Here is an 11489-nt window from a genome sequence, read left to right as displayed (position 1 = left end):
TAGCATTGGGTCCAAGTTCTCTGAATCAACCAGACTGCCCCCTTAAAGGCTATTAGGCTGCCAGTAGATAAAGACTACATGAGCTGCACTGTTGAAGGGGGCTGTTGATATTTTGTCTCTTTTGTAGACAGAGCACTACATCAGTGTTTTGCACAACATGTAAATCTTAACTGTCAGAGATGCTTAAGATGCTTTGATCTAGAACACTAAAACCTGGAGTCAGATGATGTTGAGTAATTTGTTTGTAGGTCCCTCTTGATTTCCAGAATAGCTGAGGGAAGCCTCTGTATGTCTCGGAGCACTACAGGAGGAAGCGAGCTCTGCTAGGTGTGACTGGAGAGCTGAAGTTGGAACAGTAGCCGTGGGACCAACAGTCGAAGAGACAGTCTGTCCGAGTGATGGTGCTGAGGAGAACACTATCTCTTTAGTATAGCCATGCTCTGAATTCCTTTAATATTAGTGCTGAATGAGAGGGTTTCCCTTGTGTCAGACAGCTTTGCAATAACTTTACCGCCTTTTTTTGTCTTTATGCCAAAATGATCCATTTTGTAGAAAGTCTCCTATAAAGAGGAATTTATAATCGTCTTATTGTATCCTAAATGCTGTTCATCTGAAGCAGATGGCAGCACCAGTTTCTTCTGTTTTCCTGATCCTATTGTAGATGGTGCACACAACAACTATTGCCAGCAGCGAAGCTGGCATTGAGAACACAGGCTCTTGGAAATAACTTCCCAGAAGTTGTTTTCCGAGGTGAATGATGGTGGTGCTTCCCACCTGAGTCCGAAACGTTTGTTCCTGTATCCTCCCCTCTCCGTTAGGAGTTGCTGCCGCGGCTGCCCTGGCGCACGAGGAGGGCTGTTGGCTCCCTGCGTTGTGGGGGCAGCGGGAGGCCGTGGGCACAGGGCTTTGGGCTGTGCTGGACGTGCTGGCTGTGGCTGTTGGCCTGGGGAGCGACTCGGCGTGCCGATCGCTGAAGGGGGAAGCGGAGCACGTTACACGATGGCTGAGCCATGCGTTTGTGGAACCTCATCCTAACTGAGAGGAGGAATGGGCCAGACTTGGAGACATAATCCGCAGGTGTTTGTGGACTGTCCTATATGAGAAGATACCAGTGTTGGTATGTGCTTTTCTTAACAAGCAACAGCTTGTGTGCCTCCAACTTGGCCAGTAAAGCATTTCTGTAAAATTGGTTCACTCCTGTTGGCTGGACCTTTGGCTAATGCCTGCCCTAGCAAAAGTGCCAAGCCTTAAACCAAATCTGCCTGCATCATACTTTCTGCAAGTGAGGCCTATCAGAATTTTCTACAGATGGCAACAAGAGATTGAGCTTTAGAAAGACGAGGGCATAAGGTTCTTGCAAAGAACCTGGAGTCTGAGGAAATGGTCTCCTGACTAACCTCTGCTACTTGTGCACTTTTCTTCTGCTGAAGAAACCAACATACTGTCAACCAGTGTGAAACTTGAAGTCAGTGAGGAGAGGACCATCCTATTGGTTCCATTCTGTGCGGATTGGCTGCCCGGTGAGTAACAGCCCCTTCCCGCTTCAGCGTGTCAGGCAGCTCCAGCCCCCTCTGCCCTCTCCCTTCTCCTACGGTCAGATTCTTTGGTCTCTTGTTGCTTCCTAGAAATGTTGGCCTTGCTTTCAACTATGGTTTTCTTCATGTGTTTTTTGGATTTTTTTTTTCTTTTTTAAAGTACTTCCAGAGTGTGCTGACCATTGTATTGTACTGTACAGAGCCCAGGTTGTTAGAGTCCAGCAGAGATAAAGTGTGTTATGCAGCACCCAGTTTTTAAGAGTATGGTTTGTGCCAATGCCCCTTCTTTAGTAGTGCCAGAGACTCTTTACAAGTGCCAATGTGGTGGAAATTATTTGGTTATACTTGTATATTATAGGATCCTGATTTAAGGCAATTTAAACATTAACCTATTTAAAAAGATACTATATAAAACGCTGTTTTTAAACCTTGTCATTTGCAATGCATGTATTGTTGTGCGTGTTGGGGTGGGGGGGGAGGAGGGTAGGGGAAAGGAGTTTCTGAATAAGATGCCCAGTGTCAGGGTCTATTCGGGCTCCAAACTGTCTCATTCCAGTGCAGGAGTGTGATTGTTTCTTGGAATGATCCAACTCTGACTGCTGGGCACCAGCTCTTATTACAGAAATATCTGATGGAAATTGATTTTCATATCTTTCTCCTGAAATAAATTCTCTGTTTGAAATTGGAATAAATTTTGTTCCTAAAAACCGTAGTGGCGATGCATGGGTTTCTTTGCTCTTGTTCCTCCTCTCCCTGTCTCTCTGGTTGGCCAAACAACTTCTGCACCCCGTGAGACCTGCAGCTGTGTAGGACACTGCCCACCCAGCTGGTAGGGTTGTCCTTGCTCAGGATGTCCAGATGCCGAGGCTTGAAACAAAACATGTCTCAGTAAATGTAATGCATAATACACATTATCATTTGCACAGTACAATGCATATAATTCTTAACTCAGAAGAGTGGCTGACTAGGGTTTTAAGATGCAGGGTTGCATCTTAACTAAAACTTGCACGGGATTTTGCAGTGAAATCGTTCCGTTGAGGCTATTAGTTTCCACTGCTGCCCCTTGTGATGTCCGTGCCTTCCCAGGACAGTTTTTGTAAAGTGTGAGTTGTCCATGGAAGAAATCTTGATGAGACTTCAGTTCCAGTCCTGCTTTCAGTCGGGTTGGCTGGAAACATATGCAAGTATTGCCTTATGCTTTTGCCCATCTCCCTTCAGGATTCCGGAGATGATTGCTCCTGGAAGTTTTCATGAAGGGGATTCCTGGGATGGAGGTCCTGACACCAGGTTCCAGCCTCTAACTAACGTGGTCTCGGACGTGGCTTGCAGGGGCTGCTGCCCTGCGTGCCCAGCCAGGGGCTCTTCCCTCGTGTGACCAGCTGCTCCGAACCAGGCTCTGCTTGTGGAATTGCACCTCGCTCCGCCCCAGGTGGGTGTCTGCCTCTTGCAGCCAGGAAAAAAGTCTTGGCGTGAAAGGTCTAAAGGTCTGGTCCCTTCTGTGCGGGTTCATATATCTGCTCCTAGTCGTATGGGCCTTTGATGTCCACTACTGCAAACAGAGCTGCCAGCTTCAGCGAGACTCCCTGCAAAGGAGAGGGCGAGGTGGGATGAATGGGAACACACACAAAACATTTTGCAGCCTGGTTAGAAAAGAAGACTGTGCATCTCTGCTCAACTTCTCCTTGGCAACATTTGCTTCAGAGCAGATTCTAGGTTGTAAAAAGAGGAAAGAGTTGCCTTGCTCAGCTTAGCCACTTCCAAACTGCAACCTCAGGCCTCGCTGAGAAGGAATTTAAGAGGTAAGTTATTGAAGTTCAGGCGTTGCTTGGAGAGGTGCCCTTGGGAACATGTGCTGTGCAAGCCCAAAGAGGGCAGTGTGTGCATATAAAACTAGTAGTATCAATATATTCTAGTACAATAACAACATTATCCACAGCAAAAATCACTGATAACTTTGATTATAGCTTATCTCAGTCACATGAATGCCCTGGGGAGACTAAGATTTTTTACATTACTACTTGGAATTTTAATTATTATTTGGAAAGTACTTGGTATCTTATATTCTTTGGCCTGGTGTTTTGTGGCTTGTGCTGCTGTAGATATTAAATAGGCTCTAATAAGTCATCCTTACACAAAGCACAAAATGAACATTCCCTCAAAATATTTCTTTAAAAATAAATTCCATAAGAACGCTCTAGCACAATACTTGAAGCTGACTTCTGCTTCTCAAAAGTTTTGGAAACCATTGCTTTGGTCTTGCTCTAAAGATTGCTTTGATTTCTTCAGCTGCAACTGTTTTTCTCTGTAATTAGCCCTTCCTCACTGCTTGGGTGGGAATTGCCCTCCAGACCAACCTGGGCAGGTTCCTCTCAACATTTCTCTCTTCTGCACAGCCTCCAGTTTCCTCTTCGTTCGTTCCTGGCCGTGAGCCCCGGGGGGACAGCACAGCCAAGGCCAAAGTGCGCCAGGCATCAAGGAGCCAGCGAGGATTATCCTGCAGCCACTGGCCCAGCTTTTCTCCCAAGGGCCCTGACCGGGACCAGAAGATGCTTGTGGGACTGGTCCCCCCGGCTCTCAGGTCTCAAGCTCTAGGTGCTCCTTGCAGCAAAGGGAAGAGAGAAACCAGCCACATTTAGGGTATAGGAAATTGGTACAGGCAGAAGATTAGTATAAAGCTGCTCCTTCCCCTCCCTGCCCTGTGTTAGATTTGGATATAGCGTGAGTCTATGTGCCTAAGTGCCACTTTGGGTTCCAGTCAAAACCAGTATGTTCGGAAATCTGTGGGAAAAAGTAGGTGCTTGGAGTTAGGGCTTTCAGACTTACTCTAAGGCAAACCTCAGAGCTGCAGGTCTTGGAGCACTTTGTGCAAACCATGATCCAAGGGCACCTCGCTGTCGAGCACGTTCCTGCCTTTGCTTCCCGGCCTGGCAGCAGCTCCTCTGGCCTGAGAGGTTTCTGACCGGGTTCACACAGACTGAATCTTTCCTGGCTGCTGCTTCAGTGTGGTCACATGGAACATGTGAACTCTGTGGAAGATTCTTTGGAAGAGGCTTTCTTATGGCTGCTTCCCTTGCAGTTTTGTAGGGAATTGAAGAGTTGTCCTGTCATCTCTTTCTGTGGAGCGGAATCTGCACTTCTGCCATCTGAATCCTTCCCACAAGAGGCACAGGGGATTTGTTTCTTCTCTTCAAAGTCTGGGAGAGAATGTGATTCCATCCCGTGTTCCCCTTCCATGGCCGAGCGCAGGCGCTGGCTGCGCTGCACCGGTCACGCCTGGCCCGCGAGCGCCGCACGCTGCTGCGAGCCGGGGCGCTGGAGCCTGCACGTGCGTGTGCCCTGACCTGCTACCCGGAGCTCTAACCCTGCTGGGCTGGCGGGCAGGAGCTGGACCCTGAGCCCCGGTAATGAGGAGGGACAAGGGGGGACTGCAGGGCTGCAGCTGCTGCTCTGTCTCCTCGGAGCCGCGGAGCGGGCAGCAGGCCGGGAGCTCCAGCCCCGCAGAGCCGCGTGCGCCCCGAGCTCTGCGGCCAGCAGCGCCTGCCCTGGACCCTGCTGGGGCGCGCGGGGAAGCGAAAGCGCCTGCCTGGGACAAAGCAGAAGAGCCTCAGGGCCAGGTTTGTAAGAGCTTCAGTTTGTAGCTTGCCTGAGATTCCACTCCCCTCCCTCCTCAGGGTGGAGGTTGTGGTGTGAGAGGTGTCGGATGAGGAAGTGAGAGGCTGTTTTGTTTTTCTGGTGGTTTTTTTGTGAGTGGAGGGCAGGGTCTGTGGCGCTGCTGTGTTGCCTGAGGAGCCCCTGCCTACGCAGAGGGAGGGTGCCCGTGTCCTCGGGAGGGAAGTGCTGCCCTGCAGGGCCGTGGACAAGCGCTCGTGCGGGAAGAAGCTTTCTAGCGAGTTACGGAGCGGGACCGGGAAGCACGCGCCAGGCAACACATGAGCAGCGTGGCTGGAGGGCCATGGGCCAGGAGAGACGCTGGCTGTTCTGGAATGTTCTTCTCCCAGCCTCGTCTTTGTGCAGCTTAGCTCCACTCCTGCATTTTTGCCCTGTTTATCCTCAGCATCTTTAGTGAGGACTGATTTGGCTACATGCACTTTTACAGCACCTAGCACAGGGAGAGGCTTTGTCATAGGGCTCTTGACCACTGTTGTACTATGCAGTGCTGAAACATTTTTGAGTTTTGTGGGCTGCCGTGATCGAACACCTACATCTTTCACTCGTTTCTACCATAACCAGGCACAGAAATCTCTTGAATCTTTGCGTGTGATTTATTTCCTGAAATGCTGAAATTACTCTTTTCTATCGGGTTTGTGTTTCAGTAATGTAGTGATGGGGTTTTATCACAAAACTGTAGCATGGGGACAGGAGCAAGTCTCCTGGTTGTGTTTGATTTATTGCTACAGATTTACTTTATCCTTTTATGGGTTAGCAGAGATCTGAGATAAATTTCTGTATTGAATTAGTGCCTTACAGCTCAGTCAAATACCAAGACCTTGCTGTGCTAGGTGCTGTACAAATGCTGTGTTAATTCATAGAACCATAAAATCCTAAAGGTTTGAAGGGACCTCTAGAGATCATCTAGTCCAACCCCCTGCATACGCAGGGTCACCTAGAGCACGTGGCACAGGGCTGCGTCAACAACCTCTCTGGGCAGCCTGTTCCAGTGCTCTGGCACCCTCACTGTTAAGAATTTTTTCCTTAAGTTCCTGTGGAACTTTTGGGACTTCAGTTTCCGGCCATTTCCTCTAGTTCTGTCGGTGGCCCCCAGTGCAAAGAGACCAGCACCATCCTCCTCACTGCCTCCCTTGAGGTACTTCTAGACACTGCTCAGGTCCCCTCTCAGCCTTCTCTTCTCCAGGCTGAACAGGCCCAGCTCCCTCAGCCTCTCCTCATAGGGCAGATGTTCCAGGCCCCTGATCATCCTTGTGGCCCTGCACTGGACTCTCTCCAGCAGCTCCACATCCCTCTTGTCCTGTGGAGCCCGAAACTGGACACAATACTCCAGATGTGGCCTCACCAGGGCTGAGTAGAGGGGCAGGATCACCTCCCTCGACCTGCTAGAGATGCTCTTCTTAATGCAGCCCAGGATTCCATTGGCCTTCTTGGCCACGAGGGCACACTGCTGCCTCATGGTCAACTTATCATCCACCATGACACCCAGGTCTTTCTCTGCAGAGCTGCTCTCCACAAGGTCAGTCCCCAGCCTGTACTGGTGTCTGGGGTTATTCCTCCCCAGGTGCAGGACTTTGCACTTGGCCTTGTTGAATTGCATGAGGTTTTTCACCGCCCAGTTGTCCAGTCTGTCCAGGTCCCTCCGGATGGCAGTGCAGCCCTCTGGAGTATCAGCGCTCCTCCCAGTAATTGTCATCTCGGTTACAGTGAGGACCAGTGCTCTGGCTGCACCTGTGACTTCAACCAAGACCTTGGTTCTTGAGCCAGTTGTGTAGTCTGGGTTGTAACTGAGGATTGGAGGATGTTGTGTTTTGGAACAGCCTGGTTGCATCCACAGCATCCTCTGCAAGGTGCAGTTCTCTCTGCTCACTCACGCTGCAGCCCGTGGCAGAAAGATGGGTTCCTGCCAGGCAGGGGCCAGTTACGGTCATTCCCAGATTTGCCCGAGCCCTGCACACGGGGTGGGTAGCGAGGAGGCTGTTGCTGACCTGGGAACCAGACTTCTTGCCTGGTTTAGGTGGGACAGAAAAGGGAAGAGAAAAACCAGATTCCCAGAAGGAAAAAGACTTTCAAATACAGATGCCATTTATTTATTTTTTTATTTATTTATTCTTACAACACTGGAACTACAGCAAAAGAGGAGGAACCAAGGAAGCAAGTCTCAGAGGTAGCAGGAGACAGCAGCAGAATTAAACAGAGGGTAGAAGTGTCTTCCCTCGAGATGGGGGCAGCCCTACGTCCTCAGGGCTTGAGCAAAGTAGACACAGGCATGTGGGGCTCATCTAGTCTCATCCAGCTGTGCCACTTCCCTCAAGGGAGCAGGAACCCCAATGGCTTGGCTGGCTGCAGATGACTTTCCAGAGCGGTGCTGACAGCAGCATGACAAGGGGCCTTGGGAGCAGCGCCGCGTGGGCACGTGCTGGGGAAAGGCAGGGAACAAATGCAATCAAGGTGCCAGCCCTGCGCTAAGCCCTCTGCTGCCACAGCTTTGTCATGGCCTTGCTGTGTTCCCTAGGATCGCTGAAAGACGTTTCCCAGGCAGAAAGAGGGGGAAAGCAAGTGAGAGTGGAGCCCAGAAACATGAGCTTTCTAGAACAGCAGCTGTGGAGAGAGTATATTCATTATGACTTCATGACACTGTCAATCCATGAGATGTAGGGAGAAATGGATGTATAGTAACTATACCACTCATTATATGTATAGGAGAAGATGCCATAGGCTTTGTTCTTGCAGACAAGTGGCCCCCCAATATCTCCCTGCAAGAGACAAACAAGAGAAGAGATCAGAGTTGGTTATAGGGCATCCCCAGGAGAGGGGGATCCAGAGGCTGCGGGCATGGGGGATGTGTGTGCCAGGACAGAGTTTCTGCGAAAGAGGAGCTTGGACTTGCCTTGCATGGGAGTAGCTCTGGGTCCGAAAAGGGACCATAGATAATTCTGCTTGGGGACCTGTGTGGGGACCAATGCAGCTACAGGTAAGGAGGGGCTGAGCCTTACAACTCATTTCTACTCTTCTGCTGGCTGCACAACACTGAAATGTACCCGGACCTGCTCTGAGGTTTAGGGCAAACCGCTTGGCAGCCAAACTACCCCTGCGCTGCTGCAGACCGAGGCACTCGGCCGTGAGGAGTCAGCAGTTGGCCCTCGTCTCCGTTAAGGATATGAGCAGGTGCCCGCTGTCTGCAGCAGCACTGCTGGCCCTGCAAGGGGCTGGTCCTTGGAGATGGAGGCCCAGGGCACCACTTCATCTCCTAAGGCAGAGCAGCAAGATACTGAGGAAGCGGGGGCTGATGGAAGGGCTGTGAGTGGACAGCAGTAAGAAATTTTGCATGGTGTATTTTTGGCGAAGTATCTTAGTGCAAATCAGATTCAAGCCCAGGATCTGCCTGCAGCCTTCCCCACAGCTATTTCTTCCCTGTGTCAGACACGGACCTTTCTGAGAGCTCCAGGGAATACGCTGCGGGTACAGATTGAGTTGATAGGAAATCCAGGGTATATGTTTAGGCACTCCCTTGATCTGAGAATGGTGACCTTGGTTTCATGGAGCATAGCAGCAGGCGTCTCGTAGCCCCAGCCAGCTACGGTGCATTCAGGCTGTCCAATGTTGTTTTGTTTTTGCAAGGAGATGGTCTTAACGTAGTTATTGCTGGTGGCATTGCCTTTCAGCTGGGCAAGGGGACAGAAAATACAGGAAAAAAAGTGTTTGGTCTTTAAATATTCTGTGATGAAAGCTGTCCCCTCTAGGTGCAGTGCCACAGCTCAGCCCTGCACGCCCACAAGTGTGGGCATATGGGACTGGGCGGGTGCTCCAGGTGAGCAGTTACCTTCAGCAGGAGGATGTCGTTTTCATTATGAGCAATTCTGTAGGCTGGGTGGCGGTGATACTTTTGGACTTCAAATGTTTGCCATCTTTCCTCTTTCTTCTGGATGTTCTGTGCTCCAAGGATGACAGTCAGAGGTTTGTGGCTGGTAAAAATCAAACACGGTGTCTCTCATTTGACTCTGTTTGTTTTCCTGCTGTCTGCCCTGGTGATGGAGAGGCACATTTCTCCGGGGCGTAGCTCGGGATGCAGACTGGGCTTTAAGCAAGAGTGATGACAGCAAGGAGCCCTGCCAGGGATGCTACACAACCAAGAGGCAATGTGAAATACCAGGTTACTCTAGCACTTCAGCTGCAGTTAGGAGCCAGCTGAGCTGATTTGGTCCAAGGCTGCTGCTATGTAAGGACATATATTAATGCAGGCAGAAGTCACAGGCCTGGGGAAATCGATGGCACCAAGCAGGGATTTCTGCATTGGGACTCTGCTCTGTGCTAATGTCCTGGTATTTTTCCTAGCCTCTGCGTCATCTGCAGAAGAGACTGCCTGCTTTGGCCAGAATGGAAGGGTACAGAGTGCACAATAGTCAGGACAGAAGTGATCCCAGCTCTGTTTCTGGCTCTTCTGCTGACTCTCCTTTCCACCCTCTAGACAGGGCAGCTGGCTCTGAGCCCAGCTACAGGCGTGGGGCCCGTAGCTGGTCAGCCCCGAGATGTCTCGGAGCTGTACCCAGAGCTCACACCTATCTAGCAAAGCCGCTCTCCTGGCCATGCCTCAGTTTTTCGAACCAAAGGGATAGAAGAGAGTGGGACAAGCAACTCCCTCAAAACAGATTATTAATTCTGGCAACAATCTTGCAAGCCTTTGGGGGTAGAATGGGCAAAGCCAGTAAACCCCACTGCTCCAGCATGTTTGTAGCAGCAGCTGCTAAACTTCTGACAGTGGATGCCTGGGAAGAGTCAGATGGATGTGAAGAAAACCTGTCAAGGAGCTGAACTTTCCCTGAGCATGGCCTGGAGAACAGTATGGGGATGGATGGCAGAGGGGAGAGCTGTGGACAGACCCCTGCTGCTTTGATGGCAGTCCCTGTTGCCTGGCCCCATCCCAGCAGGGCTGGAGAAGGAGCTCGAGAGCAGCCCCACAAGGAAGCGACTCAGCCTGTTAGACCTCTGTCTGGGCAGTGTTATCTGGATCATGGCAGGACAGCAATGTCTTTGCGCCAGGTGCTGCACAAAAGGAGCACAAACTTACTTGAAACACTGAGCTGCTGTCATCACCCAGTTTGGGGCCACCAGGAAGCCTCCGCAGAAGTGGTTGTTCTTTCCCTGCAGATAGGCCATGTAGGGTTTGGAGAGGGCCTTGGCTTCAGCTCCTCCTTCAATCCGATTCCAGAAATAATCTGCAACACAGCAAAGCGAGGATGAGCGGGGTGGGGGGTGCAAGATGCGCTGGTTGGGACTCTTCCTTCCCCAGCCCTTGCACCACCTTATGACTGGTTCTACTTACAAGCAATTTCCGGAGGGAACATCACCAGCAGCAGGGAGAGCAGGAGCTTCTGCTGATGCTTCATCATAGCAGTCTTGGCTTCAGTAGATCTTTTGGAGGCTGGCTTGCAACTGGGGTCTCTTCTTGCTCCCAGGAACGTTTTATAGCCTTAAACTAGACTCCAGGAAACCGCAGAGGTTGGGCTCATCTGATTAATCTGTCTGCAAACTGCGTACCTCAGCAATCTGGAGGGGAATTCAGTCAGCATTAGCCTTGGGCATCAACCCACCTTTATCTTGGATATGGCTTGTAGTATCTGATATCCTTCTAAGCCTGGAACCAGTTTTATCCATTGCCTTTTAGCTGGAGCTGTAGGGAGTATGTTCAGCCCAAAGCTTTGCCCTCCAAGGTGTCCTTTTCTTGCAGCCTGTTTTTGTTGTTGCAAGCTTCTGAATGCCCTTGATGTTTATCGTGAGCCTTGCAAAACCATGACTTTTTTTTTTTTTGTGTGTGTGTGTGCAATGGCAATTGAGGACTCTCCTGCCCTTTCTATCTTGCTAGGGGCCCTAGATCACAGAGCAGTCCTTGCACAGTGGATGTGTGTGTAATGGTAATGCGGTGTTGGTCGTAGCTTTGCGAGGGCAAGAACTCCCAGGTCAGCTCCATACGCATGGCTCTGTTGGACTGCAGCAGCATGTCTGTGCTGTAGTCGCTCTGTGGTTTGTGTTCGGTGCCACCTGGCAGCTTGGTACTTGGATTTGTGCAGCAAAAGGCATCACTTTTGTATGCTTCTTTCCAACTGTGATTGCTGCTGATAAACAGGGGAGTTCCCAAAGTTTCCAGCCCCTTTTACCAGCAAGTGTGAGAGAGGACAGGACACTTTCCTGCCCTCAGGCAGGACTGCCCCTGGGGTTTGTTGTGGCAGATGGAGGTGAGGGAGGCGGGTTTGGGGTCTTGCCTCTCACCACCCAGTGGCAGATGGGGCC

At 50.7% G+C, this 11489-nt stretch overlaps 1 protein-coding gene across 1 annotated transcript; it reads right to left on the bottom strand.

Annotated features, from left to right (window-relative positions):
* Positions 1–7779: 7779 nt before the first annotated feature.
* On the bottom strand, positions 7780–10603 carry LOC104580090 (granzyme-like protein 1). Its single transcript, XM_088535721.1, has 5 exons — positions 10525–10603; positions 10270–10417; positions 9025–9166; positions 8633–8866; positions 7780–7957 (listed from the first exon to the last, which is right to left on the bottom strand). The coding sequence occupies exons 1-5, from the start codon at positions 10589–10591 to the stop codon at positions 7823–7825; spliced, it is 726 nt and encodes a 241-aa protein (XP_088391847.1). The 5' UTR covers positions 10592–10603; the 3' UTR covers positions 7780–7822.
* Between the last annotated feature and the right edge of the window lie 886 nt (positions 10604–11489).

Source organism: Tinamus guttatus, unplaced genomic scaffold, assembly GCF_059628265.1.
Source record: "Tinamus guttatus ecotype Peru unplaced genomic scaffold, ASM5962826v1 Tinamus_guttatus_pri_ptg000643l, whole genome shotgun sequence".
In the NCBI taxonomy this organism is placed as follows: Eukaryota; Metazoa; Chordata; class Aves; order Tinamiformes; family Tinamidae; genus Tinamus; species Tinamus guttatus.
The sequence above is the reverse complement of the archived record's forward strand: the minus strand, read 5'-3'. Positions and strand labels throughout refer to the sequence as shown.